General features: G+C 39.4%; 1 protein-coding gene across 1 annotated transcript in view; it reads left to right on the forward strand.

The window, feature by feature from the left end:
* STX7 (syntaxin 7) overlaps positions 1-19,234 on the forward strand; it is a 46,943-nt gene extending 27,709 nt beyond the window's left edge. Inside the window, exons 3-10 of the mRNA XM_077775959.1 lie at positions 5,444-5,513; positions 7,721-7,814; positions 8,509-8,646; positions 9,427-9,479; positions 10,235-10,331; positions 11,530-11,602; positions 15,374-15,456; positions 17,863-19,234. Coding sequence (XP_077632085.1) covers positions 5,444-5,513; positions 7,721-7,814; positions 8,509-8,646; positions 9,427-9,479; positions 10,235-10,331; positions 11,530-11,602; positions 15,374-15,456; positions 17,863-17,955 — 701 coding nt within the window. The 3' untranslated portion in view covers positions 17,956-19,234. The remainder of the gene's footprint in view (positions 1-5,443; positions 5,514-7,720; positions 7,815-8,508; positions 8,647-9,426; positions 9,480-10,234; positions 10,332-11,529; positions 11,603-15,373; positions 15,457-17,862) is intronic.
* The last annotated feature ends 608 nt before the right edge of the window (positions 19,235-19,842 follow it).

The raw sequence follows: 19,842 nt of genomic DNA on the forward strand, positions 1-19,842 counted from the left end.
GGGACCAGGTAGTTAAAATCTCTAAGTCTATACATGGCCGAACAAGGGAGAAAATGTTGACAGGTGCCCAGTTGCTGGTCCACAGCCAGAAGCAAGGCTGGGGTTTGCATTAGTGCTGTTTTCTCCTTTATTAGTCACTCCATGTGTCTTTGCCTTCATTCTACCTCTAGTCTGTCTAGAATAGTCCGGGTCCTTGTTGCGCCTGCTCACATCATCTTGATTGCAGATGGCAGAATTCGCTCGTTCTCTCCAGCTCCACCCCCTAGGGTGTGTTTCTGCTCCTCTTTCTCACTGTGGTGTGTGGACACTCTCCTCCTCCATCCCTTTGACAGATACCTCAGTGGACACTCTACTGTTCGGGCCCCAGATGGCTACGTGGGACCTCAGCTTCTGCTCGGGTCCAGACGTGGCTGTTTCCCTCACTTGAATCTTGTCTCTAAGTTAACCGCAGCACATGGAAGGAAATTTGCAGATGGGTAGTGAGGTGCAAATGTGAAATGATTCTTTTCACTTTTACCACTTAGTTCCCAAGGTGTCTTCCTGGCTGTGGGTAAAACAGCACCCTGGAGTGGTGGTTCTTTGAGAGAGCATAAAGATCCTCCTGGAGGACAGAATTTCGCCTTGCCAGGATATTGTCTCCCAATGGACACCATAAAGGAGGCTAAAATAGGCCAGTAAATATTCTAGAAGTCCAGCAGCTTCTGGATAATGGGGTACTGGCAGACCAATGAACTCCATTGTCTTTGGATGATCTGGCCTTCTTTTTCTCTGTAAAGTGGGTAATCTTAATCAGAACCGGGTGTGTGGAATACCGTGCTTGTGACTAATCCATGGATTAGGAAACTGGTAGAAACATGGGGGGAGGAGAGTAGAGGAAGCATAACAAAATCCATAATCACTCCTTCAGTGAACATAAAATTCTTTCTCATTCAGGATGGAAGAAACATTGTTATCTTTTCACTGGGTGGCTGGCAAATACCCCCAAGAGTGGCACCATTTCACATCCTTACTTTTGACCGCTGCTGCTGCAGTTTGGTACATGGCGTTGCCAGTAATCCTGATGGTCTGTGGAAGGGGAAGTCCGTGTTGGTGAGCCTATGTATGACTTTTATCCCTGCACCATAGCTAGCTTATTACCCCATTGACGCTGTAGGAGTGGGGGTAAGGGACAGTCTGACATCCACAGAACAAAATAGAGAACTAACAAGATAATGTAATAACCCAATTTAGGTAATGGGCAGCTCGGTCACCTGGTTACCTGGTATTGACATTGTTTCCTCTTTCCCCCAGGCTCAGTAGCAAGACTAGACTTACTCCTCAAAAGGATAACATTGGTTGCAAAGGGAGCATGATTGCTCCAGGATTCTAAAGGATTCCTGTGTTTGTTCCTGTTGGGACTTGCACCTACTTGTATAGAGTATCCTGATACTGCAGGCACTTAAGTTGGCATTAGATCACCTAGGTGATTATAGCCAAGTGTAGAGCGCCTGTGATGCCACGCGAGCTAGCTGGATAGCCTTCTCTTTTGGGGGGTTCAAGCTAGAGCTGGCAACCTTTTGGAGCATTCAGTAAAACGGCAGCAGTGTAAAAAGTCTAAACTAGCACTGTTCCCTATTTGTAGCTGAGACAGCAAAGAAAGCCATTTGTCATTTACTTTGCCGAAGTGTGTTGGCAGTCCGTACAGATTAATGGACCAGGGGGAAAGAGGGCCCTGTATTTTCATAGAGTTTGTCCTCTGCCTGCTGGCATACTTCCGTCCTTCCAAGGCACCTAAGAGCAGATGTCACTTCTCGCTCCTCAGGTCTTAAAAGCAAATGTAAACAGCGTATTGGACTATTCAGTATTCTGTCAGAGGAGATGATCAGTATCTTTGGACACTAAATTGGAGTACAGAGGCAAACGTATGCAGCCCTGAGGTGAGGCCGTGAAGGCTAGCTGCTGTACCACCCAGTTGAATGTGACCCCTTCCCGTGTTCTCTATTTTTAGGATAGAGCCGGAAGTGTTTACTGTATCAGCACTAGATACGTGGTGCCAGAGATTGTGATGATCCATTCCATAAACAGGTCCCATTTTGGGGATCATTGCCACTGGAGTCACCATCTCAGTAGGCTTCTGCTAAGCTGTCTTGACTATTTGCATCTCAAGATGGGCCAGTTAAATGAGAATAGGAGAGGCATCACTACCTTGAGCTTGTGGTGGCATTTCTGAGCGTTTCCACAGGGTGCTGCTCTTGGTTTACTGTTCTGTTAGAGTGCAGAGCCCTTAGGAGCTTCTGAATCCTTTCCTGTAAGAGCCTTCACTCAGGGAGTAAGCGTGAAAGCTGGGGTTGCTGAGTGTATCAGTTAAAAATACCAGAGAGATAACCACTTGGCGGATTGGTTCCTGCTGGGCCTATTAGAAGCAGTTCTACTTAATTTTTTCTAAGGGCTGAACAGTTTTACTTAGCATTCATATGTGAGGGTTGTTCATGCTTTTTAAGATGGATAGGCTTGAATAATTTTGAAGTCCCTATTCTTGGCTCATTTTTGTACTGGCTTGTTCGACCTTTTCTCAGTTATTTGCAGGTCTGCATGCATTATGGGTAATGCTTCTTATATATGTCCCTACCTTTTGTTTTTAAGGCTTTTGATGGTAATTTTGATGGTAATAAACGTAGTTAATTTCTCTTAACTTTTACCAATCTGATATGTGAAAAGTTGATTATCAGTGAAGTTGAATTTCTGATATGTTTATTTGCTAACTATATTTATATAGTTAAATAAATATAACTAAATTTAATGACATTTTTTACCCTTTTTGCACTGGACTTTTTCAGTTAGCAATTTGTAGGAGTTTTTTTTGTAAAACTTTATAAAAACTATAAAAGTTTTTTTTATATATTAGGGATATTAACCTCTTTGTTCACATGATGCAGATGTTTTACACACACACGTGATATGTATTAGCAATACAGATACACATTTTCATATAGCATTAAAAATTTTTTTTGTGTGTTGTCAGGTTTGTCATATTGTTCTTCATGGTGTTTAGTTTTAGATCATGCTTAGATAATATTTTATCCCTCACTCCAAGATCATATAATAAATTTATGTGTGTAGTTTCATATAGCAGTTTAATGATTTCCAGTTTTTAGTATTTAACTTAATAATCACAGATTTATTTTGCTATATGAGTAAGGTAGTTTTCTGTTTTAGCTCCCAAGTGGTTAGTTAGTTTTCTGGATGTCATTTCTTTAATAATCTGTTTTCTCCCACTTAGTAAGACTGGTTTGTTTTGGTTTGAGAGAGAGAGAGAGGGAGAGAGAGAAAGGGCAGGCATGTGTAAGCTAGGGAGAGGGGCAGAGGTAGAGAGAAAGAAAATCAAGCAGTCTCCACACTCAGAGCAGAGCCTGATGTGGAACTTGATCCCATGACCCTGAGATCATGACCTGAGCTGAAATTAGAAAGTTGGACACTCAACCACCTGAGCCACCCAGGCACTCCTAATATGTATGACCTTTTTAAATGACAGGATAAATGCTCATGCTATAGTTTGTCTTATCAACATACTTTTTTTTTTTTTAAATAAAAGCTTTTAATCCCGAGGAGGTGGTCCAAGAAATGTTGAGTTTCAGAAGGAAACATATAGCTAATAGCAGGCAGCAAACAAGATTTCTCTGCCCTCCTATCTCCTACTCCTCTCCGCCAAAAAAGGCTAAAAGAAATTCTTTTGAAACTAGCTGAATGGTTAACAGTTACTATATGCTATATGATTCCTTCTCAGTATTTCTATTTTTCAGCTTTGACTTGAAAGCAGTGTCATTACATCATCCTCAATGAACAAAAGTTACCCTGCATTTAGGATACAGTCAGTCCCTTGATCCCATAAATAAATAATGGCTGTTTAAAAACATTTAAGCAGTATAAATAAACCACTCATTTGAAATCAAAAGAGTGGGTGGATTGGGTCATTTTTCTCTTGTTTTTGGAAATGTGTAAATTCTTTACTTTGAGACGGATTTTCAACTTCTGCTTGACATTTTATTTGTCTGCACACATGCATAAAGCTATCAGACCTCCCTTTTTGTGAGGAATAATCTTTTTTAAAATAAAGTTGGGAGTGTTTATAGGCTTTGTGAGCTTAGCATGAATTTTACCTCTTGACTTCTCATTTTAAATGTTTGAAACCTACAGACAAGGATAGTGCACTGAACTAGTCTCTTTACCTGGGTTCACCAGGTGTTGTCGTTTTTACACTTAAGTTCAGTATCTCTCTCTCCAAATTCGAATTTCAAAATCGAATCCATGTTTCTTCAGTTGCCCCACGTTTTATCGTATAACATGTTTTTTCTTCTGATTTAGAATCCACTCCAAAATCCAGCATTACCCTTTGGGTGCTTTTAGTTCTTTAATTTGAGAGGCCCCCTTGCCTTGTCTCTTCCCCACCTTTTGTGACATTGACATTTTTAAAAGCCTAGACCAGTTTTTTTGTAGATTATCTTGCAGTCTAGATTGGTCTGATTTTTTTCTCCTCACGATTAGATTCAGGTTAAACATTTCATAGATCCTATTGTGACTTCTCATTGCATCCTGTCAGGAAGCTCATCCTGCCAGGTTGTCTCATTGGTGCTGCTGAATTGGATCATTTTGCTGTAAGCAGCAAGTTTATCTAAGATGAAGTTAATTCTTTTATAATTAGTGTCATCTGTGTGGGAATGATTTTTTTTTTAATTTATTTCTGAGAGGGAGAGAGAGAGAGAGAGAGAGACAGCATGAACAGGGGAGGGTCAGAGAGAGAGGGAGACACAGAATCTGAAGCAGACTCCAGGCTCTGAGCTAGCTGTCAGCACAGAGCCTGATGCGGGGCTCGAACCCACGAACCTTGAGATCATGACCTGAGCCGAAGTTGGATGCTTAACCGACTGAGCCTTCAGGGCGCCCTGTGTGGGGATGATTTGAGATTCTGTGACTGTCCTGTGGTTACAGCATTCTTTAATGATGCTTGCCTGCATCTATTATTACACAGAAAATTACAAAATAATCATTTCAGTTCCATTATTCCTCCCGTTTATTAACAATAATTCATTCATTTTATATTCTACTAACTTATGTAACTGTTACAATTATTTTCCTCATAGTTTTTATGCCTGTGGAGATAAGTGAAAGTCCATGTGCCATTGTTTTAAATGATCTGAGGGGACAGGGGAGAAAATAATATTTCTGGATCATAAGTACAGTTTTACATGTTAACCTCCCCACGCAATTTCCTCTTGAAAATGAATTCATTATTCTAACTAACTAGATTTAAATAAACCACTCATTTTTAATTTTTTCTCAGTTAACGTTTTCTATATTCATCTCTTTATTTTTCTTTTTCTAATTGCCCAATTACCTGTATTAAAATCTAGCTTAATATATGTTGCCATAACATTTGTAATAATGATACATTTATTTTCCATCATAGCTGTGGAAATACAGAGGACGCTGAATCAACTTGGAACGCCTCAAGATTCACCTGAATTGAGGCAACAGCTGTAAGTATTTAATAAAACGAAGAAAGAAAAGGAAAGAAAGAAAACACCACTGTTATGTTGCTTTGATGGTGTGTAGTGTTATGTTCACTGGAGAAACAATGAAAAATTAATGAAATTTTTCAGCTGCCTTATTTGAACCAAGTTTTTGTGCAGGTTTTTCCTTGTTCAGGGTAAGCAGATGTTTTTCCTTATTTCGAAGAGCTAGCTGACCTTAGCAGAGCAGAGCTGTTTGTTGACCTTTTTGAATAGGTTGTTCTGATGGCTTTTGAAAAATGATACTCTAAGCTTCTCTATTTACATGATTTACCTCCCGTAGCTAACAAGTCCTTCAGCAACTAGATTTTTATTTGGTTTAGATCCAGTACTTCTTCAATACGAATTGTTAGCCTTCTAAAAACTTACATCTAAATCCTTGAATTTCAGAAAGCATTAGCCTCTGTTTAAAAAAAATAAAATAAAAAGTTCTAATGAAGTGGTGCAGTACATGTTTCAGTAAATTAATATGCTGCTAGAAGAACAGCAATAATACTTGGTGATGTTACAGATTTTACAGTATTTTTACACATTTTCTCACAAATGTGTAATGAATGAATCTTACAAAATTAGAGTGAAATACATGGATCAAAATAATTATTTTCATTTTGCTTGTAAGAAAAATAGGTCTTGTGAGGGTTTGATGACTTGCCTAACATCATTCTGAACCTGAATCTTAAATCTTTTTTTTTTTTTTTTNCACCCAGGTGCCCCCTGAATCTTAAATCTTAATTCAGTGCTGTTACAGCCCAATTTCAAGTAGAAAATATGTAGTAAATGAGATCGGAAACAATATTAGCTATAGAAGAAAAAACTGCTGGGGCACCTGAGTGGATCATGTGAATTCGAGCCCCACGTCAGGCTCTGTGGGAGCCTGCTTGGGATTCTTGCTCTCACCTCTCTCTCTGCCCCTCCCCTCACGTGCTCTCTCTCTCTCAAAATAAATAAGTAAACTTAAAAAAAAAGGGAAAAATTGCAGAGAGCAAGAAGTTTAAAGATAAGTGATAGGAAATCATGTTTCTTATGAAAAAAATTTGAAGAATTTATAGTTAGGTCTAATTTATATTGATGTTTTCTGTAGTGCAGAGATGTTGGGGTAATAAGAATGCCCCAAGATTAAGTAATAAACCATCATTTGTTAAACTAAAATGGAATAGAAACACATAATTCTTAATAGTTATAATATCTTGCTAAGGTTGATAGTAGAGATTGTGAATAAGTAGATACCAATCAAGTCTTCTTTTCAGAAATTTAGCTATATTTCATTTCTTAAAGATTTTGAAGGGTTTGTTAAAGGTAGGAGATTTGGTAAGTAGATAACAGTAGTTAGTAATTCTTTATCAGTCCAATACAGTTCTCTATACTTTAAAATACTCTTATATAGTATCTCATTATTTTAAAGGATGGCTCATATAGGTGTTTAAAATGAGAGATAATATATGAAAAGCACTAATGTTGTAATTTGTAAAGCCTCACATTGGTATAAGCTTATTTTTTTTAAGAGTCAAGTTCTTTAGTTAAAAATATGACTTTTTACTTTATAAGCTAGCTAGCAAGATAAATACAAATACTGATATAACTTATTTCTTACTCTGTTCTTTCTCTTTACAGAGAAATACTATTATTTTTTCCACAGCAAATTTGGAAAATAGTAGATGTGTATTATTATTTATTACCTCTTCCTGCCTGTTTTTTAAAGTATGTATAATGATACAAATGTCCAGATAGAGAAAGAGGAGAGGATAGATGTACCTCCAGCCCTGAGAACTGGACAGAGTCTCAGGAGACTGATCCTTTTCATTTATTCAACTGACCTCCAGTTGTGGGATGCAGACAGAAGCCCCCCACCCCGTCCCCCGCTACTTATCTGAAATATCACATATCCCGCAGTCTGGCTGTGGCTCCAGTCATCTTCCTTTCTAAATGACTGCTGATTTCTCAAAGCTTGGTTGCCCGGTGTGAGTAAAGAACTTTCCATGTAATATTTGCTCACTATCTATCAGAAAATAGAACCTGAACATTTTTGTTTTCATAGAGAAAATTTAGAGCCAGTCTATAAAAAAGAAGGGGATGATTTTTATCAAAGTATTCATCAGGATCGATTCAACTGGCAGCATTGTAACTTAAAGAAATCTCTTCGCTCTTTGGCTATAATGTGTGTTTTCTCACTGTAGGCAACAGAAGCAGCAGTATACTAACCAACTTGCCAAAGAGACCGATAAGTACATTAAAGAGTTTGGATCCCTGCCCACCACACCCAGCGAACAGGTATCCAGCCTTAAGACACATTGTTGATGTATTGAATGCGAAAGAAATCACATGCATTGTAGGGTCTTTGAACTGTTATGCTAGAAAGGAAATCAAGGGGGACAAATTGTACTTGAGATTAGTTCACAGAACACAAAACTATATTTAATTGCCCAGGTAGTATCCTGTGGTTCAATAAAGCAGAAATTATTTCCATGAAGTTGCTCTTACCCATAATTAAGCAAGTGCTCAGAAAATGCTTCCTGAGTAATTGTTTCCTGGCTTTCCAGGGCTGACTCCATGCGACGGGCACACTCATTCAAGATGCAAGGTTTCCTAGGGGCACATACTTGTTTCCTTGCTTATTACTTAGTGGAAGTTATTACTTAGGTAAGAGTACAAGCTTTTATTTTCCCAAAAAGAGAACAAAATGAGCTACTTCAGAATAACCTCAAAATCATGGCCAGGTCTTTAGGATGAAGATATGAGGTGAGAAACCCAACATTATGGACCTTTTGTCTCAAGGTGGTGAATATACATGGTATTTGGTCATATCGTCAAAATGTTATTGAGAGTTAATCAGTGAGGGCCCATAATTGGAGAGCAAGTGAAAATTTCAGAATAAAGTAAAGAGCCAGCTAGTGGTGAAACAACTTCTGCGAATTCTCTAGAACTTCACAACTTGATTCTAGTAGGTTTCTCCCCTTTCCTCTAGCGTCAAAGGAAAATACAGAAGGATCGCTTAGTGGCTCAATTCACGACATCACTGACAAACTTTCAAAAGGTCCAGAGGGAAGCTGCCGAGAAAGAGAAAGAGTTTGTTGCTCGAGTGAGAGCCAGTTCCAGAGTATCTGTGAGTATTTAACGAGCCATTCTAAAGTGAACATGATGTTCCCTTGAAAGGCCCCACTGACATTTTTTTTAAGTCAGAATGATCTGTGACTATCCTGGAAATTAATACTTGATTATTTATTTTCAGGTTGTTCCATTTTAAGAAGGATGGTAGTTCTGTACTGTTGTGGTTATTTTGTCCATGTTGTGGAACCAAAGATTACAGATTACTGTATAAAAATGTAGAGACATTTTGTCAGAAAAGACAAGGGGTCAGACAGATCCTGAGTGAAATTCCCACAGTGATTTGTACTAGAAGTTATCGCTTGGCATCTGGGCTGATGAAGGGAACACTTTAGTCCTGGGTTATATGGAGATGATGGAAATGAACAGTGAATTATTGTGTGAATATTGAAAATATAAGCCTGGAGAAAATAAACATAAGCATAATTTAAGGTGGAATTTTGAGTTAATCTAATTTTAAATTCCCTTAGAAACTATTGCAAGTTGTTTCCTTGTTCCTAATGTAGAGGTTCCAGGAGCCTATTATATACTAATCAAATAATATTTATTATTTGGCCCTTTAGAATATTTAGTGAATTCCTTTCTTGACAGCTTAGGATACAGTTTTAATGTTACTTGAAGCACTTGATCTAAAAAATTAGAACAAGAACATTTCTCTCCACACCCATGCATGCACATGTGTACATAAATCAGTTTAGATTATCATAGGGGAAAATGTTAAGTGTTGTGTGTTTTTTCTTTGCCCTTTCTCAATCCATTCTATTCCTAAATTATTCAGGGTGGTTTTCCTGAGGACAGCTCAAGGGAGAGGAATCTTGTATCCTGGGAAAGGTAAGAAATACAAACCATACTGATCAAAAGATAATTTTCCAAATTCATTTTATACATTAGGGTCCCTTTCAGTTTATTATATCATAAATGTCCTCAGTTATTTATAAATAGCAATAAATTTGAATCTTTTTTCAAAATAGTTTATAAAATTATAGATATATAAAATATTCTGGGGTGCCTGGGTGGCTCCGTTGGTTAAGTGTCTGACTCTTGATTTCAGCTTAGGTTATGGTCTCCTGGTTTGTGAGCTCGAGCCCATGTCAGGCTCTGTGCTGAAAGGGCAGAGCCTGCTTGAGAGTCTCTCTCTTCCTCACTCTCTCTGTCCCTCCCCTGCTCACTTGCTCTCTCTCTTTTTCTCTCTCTCAAAATAAATAAAATAAACATTAAAAAATAGAGAGAGGGACTATTCCAATATAGCAGTAACACTTTGTAAATAATGATGTATCCAAATAAACATTGACTTAATTATTTGATGTAGATTATTTCCTCATGTGAGGTTGAAGTCAACAGGAAGACATGCTCATTTGCCAAATATAACTTCCAGTAATTAAATAATAACTCTAAAAACAATGTAAGTGAAATGAAACATGCATAAAATTTGATTAATACTTCTGTTCTTAAAATTTAAATAGGAAATTTAAACAGTTCTCTGACTTTGAAGAAGAGATACTCTATTTTGTATTTCTTAAATAAGGAAAGAACTCCCACTATTTTAATACCAGTCTTTTCTTTTTCCCCCATATTCTGTCTGTTAGCCAAGCTCAACCTCAGGTGCAGGTGCAGGATGAAGAAATTACAGAAGATGACCTCCGCCTTATTCATGAGAGAGAGTCTTCCATTAGGCAACTTGAAGTAAGCTTTACATGGCCGTTGGTTGGCTGCTATGTCCTCAGCGTGTTCGTGATGATGCTAGGGGAGGGGCTGGGAAAGAAAACTCAGTGTATCAGTGTGGTGGTGGCATTTCTTACAGATGGGAATAATTCCCTTTTTAAAAATAAATCTCTTTAGAATTTGTGCTAAAATGAGAGGACAGACCTGCCTTGTCTCCAAATTTGTTTTTTATCCTGTCGGGTCACCTCAGGTCCTTCACATGGAGGAAATCTCGGTTCAGAGATCTGTGTTCAGGGGGTCTGGATGGTTTCCGTAGCATGTGGTGCACCTCAGACCTGAATGAATAAGACTCGATGGGGACTTTACACGTATCTTACTTCTCTGTAGCATGTTCTTGACCTCAAAGAGCTCTAAAGGGTTTAGTGAGCCTCAGTTCTTTTGGAAGCTACATATTCCCTAGAAGGTAGGCTAATAATAGCTACCAGTAGCTCAGTTTACTAAGGGTTTTCAAGCACCATGTGATCAGTTCTTTGCATGATCTCATTTAGTTCCCGTAAAAACTGTGAAGTAGTTAACTGTTGTCATCATCACCATTTTATGGACGAGGAAATAAGGCACAGGATGAATATGGAAATTACCCCCCAATAACATATTTAAACTTTACTCTTTAATAGGACAAAATAAAAGTTATCATATACTAAAGAAAAGTAAATTGATAACTTCATCACTGTTCCATTGCATAATCAGATTTATTAATGTGAGGGGGTATAGCTCCGTGGTAGAGCATTTGACTGCAAATGTATTAATGTGAGATTTTAAATTTATACCTAATGTTTTGTACTTTTCCAGTGTCAAATTGATGTGTCAGTTTTACTAGAAATACAGCCTAACAATAATATGTTTTATTCTTAGGAGGAAGTACTGCTAGTGATAACAAAACTATCGGATTACGTTCACTAAACTCAGTAACCCAGGGCCCTTCTCTCTTATAGATTCCTGTTTTCTATGCTTGGTAGTTTTAATGTCACAAACTTACTTTTAAAGAACTGGTTACAGTTGTTCAAGGTCATGTCACTTAGGGTTAATTATAGTAAAATAGTTTTCTGATACTTCCACAATTTATGGTTTAAGTCTAAATGCATTCTCACTTAATTTTCCCCTTTTGTGGGTTGGGAGCTGAATTTCTGATTATAATAATATGTACTTTTTTTTCTCTCAGGCTGATATTATGGATATTAATGAAATATTTAAAGATTTGGGGATGATGATTCACGAGCAAGGAGATGTGATAGGTAAGCCCCACTGAGGTGGGAGCAGGCTACAGCAGTTTACCTGTGGTAACTTCTTTTTTTTTTTTTTTTTTTTTTATTTTTTTTTTTTTTTTGAGCGACNAAGGCAGAGCATGAGCTGGGGAGGGACAGAGAGAGAGGGAGACACAGAATCCAAAACAGGTTCCATGCTCTGAGCTTATCAGTACAGAGCCCTACACAGGCTTGAACTCACGAACCCCGAAATCATGACCTGAGCCAAAGGTGGACACTTAACCAACTGAGCCACCCAGGGACCCCTGCCTGTGGTAACTTCTCAAGCAAGAGTAGCGCCTCTCTTTCAGATGCCTTAGAATTAAAAGTACAGCCTCTACAACAGACAAACTGTCACCCTTGGCATTATCTAAAACAGATCTCCTTTTTGGCTCCTACTGATGGAATCAACTAGCTTCAGGTTCTTTTCTGAGTTCCCAAATCTAATCAGAGCCTTCTGCTGTGGAGACCACAGACGGCACCACATAGCCTCGTCGCTGCTTATTTGCAGGACCCCTGGTTTCCGTCTTAATCCCTGTTCATTCTCATCACACCAAGCACTTTCTGGTGTTTATAATTGTGCATGCCATTTATCTTTTAGATTTGAGGGACTAGGGAGCCATTTGCCTAATCATTTATTCTAATATCTTTTTGGTAGATTAATTTAGTTGTACTAGATGGTGAGCATTCTCTTATAAATTCTTTAAAAAAATCCGTGACTAAGACTCCCTATAAGTTTTAAATGTGATAGTTTTTCACTTAAGGTATAACTGTCAGCACTGATCAGTGTCCTGATCATTTTTATCATTTGGAAACAAGATCCCAGTAGATGTATCTAAAGATACATTTAGTAGATTTTCTGAATTTGGTTCAGTTGAAATACTTGGACCTATACTTTACTACAAATAAGTATTTTGTGTCCATTCTGGCCTTTCTCTGTAGTTACAGTAGATCATGGGAGAAAATTTCAAAAACCATTCATCTAGTAAATATTCATTGAGTGCCTGCTATATCCAAGCACAAATCTAGGCATTGAGGATTTAGCTGAAATTAAACAAATGGTAAAAGACCCTGCCTTCATGATTCTTATAATCTAATTGGAGGAGAAAGACAATTTTTGTAAAAGGAAAGAAAAGTAAATAAATACTGATTACTGCTATTGGGGAAAATAGCAAATGCAGGAGGATGGGGCTGCTCGCAGCAGAGAATGTTACAGCTTTACTAGGGTAGTCAGGAAAGACCTTACTGAAAGGTGACATTTCAGCCAAGACTTTATGGAAATAAGGGAGCAAGTACAAGAAAATCTTTTAGGCAGAGCAAGGGACAGGTGCAAAGGCCCTCAGGTAGAAACATGTCTGATGCTTTTGGTGAGTGAAGTGAGCAAGAGGGAGGTAGAGATGATGTCAGGAGCCATAAAGTGCAGCATCATGTAGGATCCTGAAACATTGTGAGGACTTTCATTATTATTAATGGATGGAAAGCCACAGGAAGATTTGAGCAGTGTTATTATCTGACTTAGGGTTTTTGTATTGTATTATACTGTATTTTGAAAGAAAGAGAGTACATGTAGGGGAGAGGGGCAGAGAGAGGGAAGCAGAATCTTAAGTAGGTCAATACTAAGTGCAGAGCCCAATTTGGGGCTCGGTCCATGACCCTAGGATCATGGCCTGAACTGAAATCAAGAATTGGATGCTCAACCAACAGCCACCCAGCCACCCCTGACTTAGGTTTTAAAACACTCACCCTGGCTACTAGTTTGAAAGCAGACTGTAAAAGGGCAAGACCAAAAGCAGAGAGACCGCTTTAAAGATGATTGCTGCAATTTGGGTGGGTGATGTGTTGCCTTGGATCAAGATGGAAGTAGCAAAGTGGTGAGAGGTAGTGGAATTCTGGGTAGTTTTAAAATGTAAAACCAGGGGCGCCTGGGTGGCTTAGTCGGTTGGGCGTCCGACTTTCGCTTAGGTCATGATCTCGCGGTTCGTGGGTTCGAGCCCCGCGTCGGGCTCTGTGCTGACTGCCAGCTCAGAGACTGGAGCCTGTTTCGGAGTCTGTGACTCCCTCTCTCTCTGACCCTCCCCTGCTCACGCTGTCTCTCTCTTTCTCTCCTAGAAATAAACAAAAAACATTAAAAAAAAATTTTTTTTTAAAATAAATGTAAAACCAGAAAGATTTACTGACTGGCTAGATGTGGGTATGAGAGTATGAGACAGAAGTACTTCAAGGACAGCTCTTTAAGGTTTTGGGCAAGCCAAGGAACACCATGATGTTGCCATTTTCTAAGATGGAGAAATTTAAACTGAAGCAGGTTTAGAGGGCTAGGAATCAACAGTTTTTGGAAATGTTAAGTTTGAGGGACCAGTTGAAATGAAGTAGGCTTGCTTGGCAGTCAGGAATTTCAGGTGAAATAAATTGATGTCAGTTATGGTTTTTTGCACCCATATCAGCTGCGAGGGTGCAGGTTGGGGTTTTATCTCATAAATCTGACTACAGGAGGTGGCAAGGGAGCCGAGGGGGAATGTAAGGAAGTTGGGTAAGTGGTGGCCCAGGGGATCTGAGCTGGGGAAGGAGGAAGGTGAAGTGTGTTGAGGGACAATGACATAGGGCTAGGGTCAGTGAAGTCACGGTATTTGAAGGAGTGTGCGGTAAAAGTAGTGATGCTCAGAGAGTGAGGTGTGAAACTGAGTTTATTGAGAAACTGAAGTTATTTGTAATGATGAGGTTTGGGATACAGTCATGGAGGTGGGTGGCTGGGGCAGGAGAATAGGCAAAATCCTTGAAAAAGTGGTCAGGGCAGTGAGGAGGCCAAGTATTAGCAGGCCAACAATTGACTCGTGAAATCACCAATTTGTATAATAGGAGAAGCATCAAAGTGAATCTAGAGCTACAGTATTCCAGGAATGAAGGCAAGACTATGAGGTCTGTAGGTTTGCTACTAGGGGGTTGAATGTATTCGCAAGCGTGGGCTTTACTCTGAGAGTTGGTAGGGAGAGGGAGGGCAGTGGTCTCGTGCAGCTGACCCCGCTTCTACCTCTAGGCCGGAGCAGCGAGGGAAGGAGAACTTAGGAAGGCGGGTGGACCCGGGGAGGGTGGGTTTCGGCACAGAAGTAGCTTGATGAGAACCACAGAGCAGGTGGTTTTTTTTTTTTTTTTAAATGTTTTATTTATTTCTAGGAGAGAGAGAGAGACAGCGTGAGCAGGGGAGGGTCAGAGAGAGAGGGAGTCACAGACTGAAACAGGCTCCAGGCTCTGAGCTGGCAGTCAGCACAGAGCCCGACGCGGGGCTCGAACCCACGAACCGCGAGATCATGACCTAAGCGAAAGTCGGACGCTTAACCGACTAAGCCACCCAGGCGCCCCACAGAGCAGGTGGTTTTTGATACTCTGTATCTACCCTCAGGGACAGTTGTTAGATGGTTAGTACCACATTGGCCACGGGAGCCCACAGACTAAATAGTACGCTTTGGGGCTAACCAGGTAGACCTGGGGCTGGGTTGTAGTGAAGATGATCCGGTTTCTTTTCACATATTTGTGTGTCCTTTGGATCCTTTGAGAAATAGTATAGGGAAGAGTTATAGCAAACAAAAAACAAATTTAACCAAAAAAAAATTGACTTTGCCCACATAGTATTAACGTTAACATCTGAATAGTGAGTATGGTTGCTCCTACGTTGAATGAAATCTTGTGCTGTATGCGGCTCTCTTACTGGGGCATCAACAACCGTCTTGCAGTTTTGCATGTGTGTATGTCTGTTTTATTTTAAAGATAGCATAGAAGCCAATGTGGAAAACGCAGAGGTGCACGTTCAGCAAGCAAACCAACAGCTATCAAGGGCAGCAGAATATCAGGTAATATTAACTGCAGTAAATTACTGCAAAGTAACTTTGATTTTCAGCTCTGTGTGTGTGTGTGAGAGAGAGAGAGAGAGAGAGAGAGAGGTCAATCAGAAGATGTCATCCCATGGAAGACAAGTCAGACATAGCCGGTCAGTGTAAAACTGGGGTGAGCCTGTCTATTCTCAGGGTTGAACCAGAAGTGTGGCCCACAGGGAGAGGAGATTCCGTGTTTAGAGTCCAGAGGGGAGCACCTGACACCTCTGGGCATTTCTGACAGCTGTTGGTCTCTGATGCCAACCCCTCCTCTCTGTTTATCTCACTCTTTCCTTTCACCTTTTTTTTTTTTTTTTTTTGGCCCATGACCCTCTCTGTACTAAGAAGACAAAGGTCTTTGCTCTAGAGAGTTCTCTTAATTCCTATGGTAATTATATTCACTTGGAGTGTCCCTGATCACTATAGGTATTGTGTCCGCATTTAGCAGACCCTCCAGGAATGAATTGATCTCTTGCATGAATGAGGTTAATACAGGGAGTCCCTCTCTATGTGACAAGTAGAAAGTAGGTGAAAGCACTCCACAAACATTAGGATCAATGAGCTGTTCATGTATTTCAGGATATGGAGACTAAGGTTAAGGCCCTTTTAAAACTCCCCTTTTTGTTGTTTATCATTATTTTCTCAGGTCTTGTTGCCTTCCTATAAAAATATCTAAGGTATAGTCACCATCTTAGGTGTTTTCAATTGCTTTTCACTTTTGTCACTAACCCCAGAAGCTTACTTTCATTGCAGTGCCATTTGTCACTAGACAAACCACTGCAGCCTTAGTGATACACAGAGAACAGTGAAGCTCTATCGAGACTGCAGAGTTACGGCCAGCTGTTTTCAGTGATGCAGTAACTCTCACTCCCTCTACCTTCCACTTGCCTGTGGTTCAGGTGTGCGGCTCGGAAAAATTAATACCACAGACCATAGTTTCATTCATGAATGGTTGAACATCCACACACGCACAGTAACCTACAAATGCTAGGTTAACAGCTGCTCAAACACAGCGGTTGGCAGGATTTATCAGTAGCTAGGCTCTCATGCCGTTTTGTTTTGCTTTTGGAATTTGGAGGGGTGGAGATCTGTCTCCAAGTTTTCTTTCCCCTTGCTTGGGGTAGGGCCAGCCTGCATCCGCCCTGGGCAAAAGGAACACATCTTCCCAATCTTCCCACCTCCTTACCCGGAGCTGCCCCCCTACTTAATCCCATGGGCCCTGGAGGGAGAAGGAAGGAGCCTTGCAGCACAAGCACTGGGGAAGACAGCAGCCTCCCTCCACTTCTCCTTGGAGGCCTTGCTAGTAAAGTCACACCTCTGCAAAATGTGATTGGGGTGAACCATGAGTGGAAGGGAAGCTGATAGAGGCTCTTCTCATTGCAGTGGTCTGGGACCTCACCACCCCACACTAGGGAGGGTGCCCCTGGGCGACATGCCCTGGAGTGGGGAGCCTGTGATTGTTCTTAAAGGTGTATTATACTTATGTCCGTGGTACTCAAGTGGAGTCTGGGGAAACTATGTAGGCAAGATGCTACTGAAACTTGAGAGAAATTGTGCTTCACATATGAGGAATATTCCTTTGAAGAAGTTGCTGACAATGTGGTATACTGAAAGTCATTACAGTTTTCAGCAGAATTTCATAGAAACCTATCTTTCTGGAAATTTTATGGGACTTCTTACTAGTCGACGCAAAGAAAATTTACAGATTTTTTTACTTTGTAAGAAAAAGGATTCCTGCATGTTGCTGTGAGATAACGCAAGCCATTAAAGAAATCTGGAAATCTGCAGCTGGGCCAGGAATGAAGAATGGAACAAAACTTTTAACCTTTGCATTTTAAGTGACTGTATTGTAACTTTTTAGCTGTTTGGTTTTTCTTTGTACGTTGAGATTCTGAATGCAGTTTCTGTTGATATTAAAGAATGGGAATTCTGGAAACGAATACTTGAGGAAAAATTGCCAAGCGTTCATGCTTGGTGATATTTTCAGAGAATTCATTTTGAAGAGCAGTTCTTTGATAAAAATTAAAATTTTTAAATGCGTACGCTTTTAAGCCGTCCTTAGTTTTTACACACAGGTAACCTCAGTCCGTTGATTAAGTCAGTAACTTTTCTCTGCGTCTCTTTTTTTAAGCCCGGAAAAATTAACGATAAAAGTTGAATAATTAGCCCCTGAATTAAGCCATTAATTCAAGAAGACTGTTTTTTAAAAGAATAGTGCCATTAGTATTTGAAGAGATTTTGGAGAAGCAAAAAAGTATAGCCAAAAATTTGAGGGCAGTTAATTACTATTGGTTTTACTCTAGAAATGAACCAAAGATTTTCAGTTGCTGTGGAGATGCTCCCCTACATACGTAAACATGTTTTTTTTTGTTTTTGCATCTATAGCGCAAATCCAGGAAAACCCTGTGCATCATCATTTTTATCATTGTCATCGGACTTGTAATTCTCGGTCTCATCATATGGAAAGTGAAAGGCTGAATTCTAAAGGAGCACACGGTTGCACTACATTCTCTAAATTATGTACAAAGATTCCTGTAATCGTAGGTTTTTATTATTATTATTATTTTAAAGCCATTGCATAAAGGATGGCTCCCATACTTTTTTTTATTTGGCGGGGGAAGTTTCTTTTGGATTCAATCGGGTATTTTCTAACACTGAAAGTTTTTCTCAGTATCACTGCTGGCATAACTTCTGTGGTTTTCGATCTAGTAACTCTGAGGTTTTGTCCACAATGTATATGCCTTTCATTTATAATTTATTTGCCCTGTTGACTTAGCTTCTGGGATCAGTAAATTTAAAGGTGTGTGTGTGTGTGTGTGTGTTCTGTGTGCATCTGTCTCTGTCACAGAGTGACATGCACCCAGATTTGTGTGACTTCAATTAAAAATCTCAAATGTAATTTTGATTTGGGCCAGCAGAGGAAATATTCTTAGTAACTTAAAAAAAATTAACCTACCTGTTTGTGCTGTTTTGTTTTGTTTTCTGGGTTATAGCAGCACAAGTTACCTATTTTATTTAACTTTGATTGTTAGTTTTCTCTTAAGACCCTTGTTTACTTCTAAATGAAATCAGTGAATAATTTCTTAGAATATCTCATCCTCCTGATGTGTATATATATATATATTAAGCATTTGCTGTAGATTGCCTAGTAAAATACTAAGGATAATTGTTTTTGCATAGGACCTGTTTAAGTCTGACGCTTGCTGGGGTATGTGTAGTCACCATAAGTGTTTCATGTAATTTGGAGGAAGAGAATGAAAAATCAGTTCATGCTATGTTAGAAATCTGAAGATCCAACTTGTTATTCTGTTGTATACTTCCACAGCTATTAGGATGGGAAATTAATTACCTTCCCTGAAATCCTTTGGAATTATGGCTACATGTATATCCTTGAGTCAGAATTACTTTTGGGGAGCACCTCTCCCAGAATTGCTGTTTTTGAGCACTAACACTTAAAATTTAATGTTTACCTTGCATACTGTTTTGTACCATCCTTCATTAGAAAACGATTTGGATGTTTGCCAGTTAACTCACTTGCCTTTTTAAATCAATGTTGTTTTGATGCACTAATCTGAATACTATAAAGAAGATTGTCTTAGTTTATAGTTTGTATTTTATAACAATGTTCTTATATAGCAGTTTGATAGTGAAGTCAGTGTTTTACATGGCGAGCTATGAGACTCCAAATGGGAACAAATAAAATATTAAGTGAATAAAGTGTATCTTTGCAACCAAAATAAAGATGATTTTAAAAGTGTCTGGATAGTTCTATTTCATGAGGACTCTGCTTTTGTGGGACCAGCACTTGACATAACCACACAGCAGCTCTTCTGCCTTTCTGGACTACCAGTTTACTCAAGGTGTTTAATTTTGGCAGTCTTGACAAGTTTTGCTACTAGTAGGAGCTGCCTTGCATGTCAGCAAAACTCCGTTTTTTCCCACAGGAGACTGTAGAAAACGTTCTTGTGAGTGAGTGATTAGAAACTTGGAGACTGTGTTTCCCAAATCAGCTTGCTTTAGTAACGAGATGGGCTTTGTGGGGAGGGAACTTCGTACAGATACTACCTGATTTGAGGTCAGTGCAAGCCCACCAGGCCTGCTCGAACATGAAAAGAAGTGTGCTGTTTCATGTGATAACCCAGTATCTTACGGCTACATAAAACTCCCACTGGTTCCCACAGATCGGTTCATTTTTTGCCACAGTTGTACTTGATAAAATGTTTATTCTCATACAAGCAGATTCACTTATTCTGTTCACTTCATGGCAAGTTCCCAGTGATAGCAAAAGCACAATATTGTTTTGCATCATTTTAGCACCTTCATTTAAAGCCTAATCGTTTATAAATTATTTTAACAGGGACACAG

The sequence above is a fragment of the Crocuta crocuta genome, unplaced genomic scaffold (assembly GCF_008692635.1).
Source record: "Crocuta crocuta isolate KB4526 unplaced genomic scaffold, BGI_CrCroc_1.0 scaffold25, whole genome shotgun sequence".
NCBI classification, from domain to species: Eukaryota; Metazoa; Chordata; class Mammalia; order Carnivora; family Hyaenidae; genus Crocuta; species Crocuta crocuta.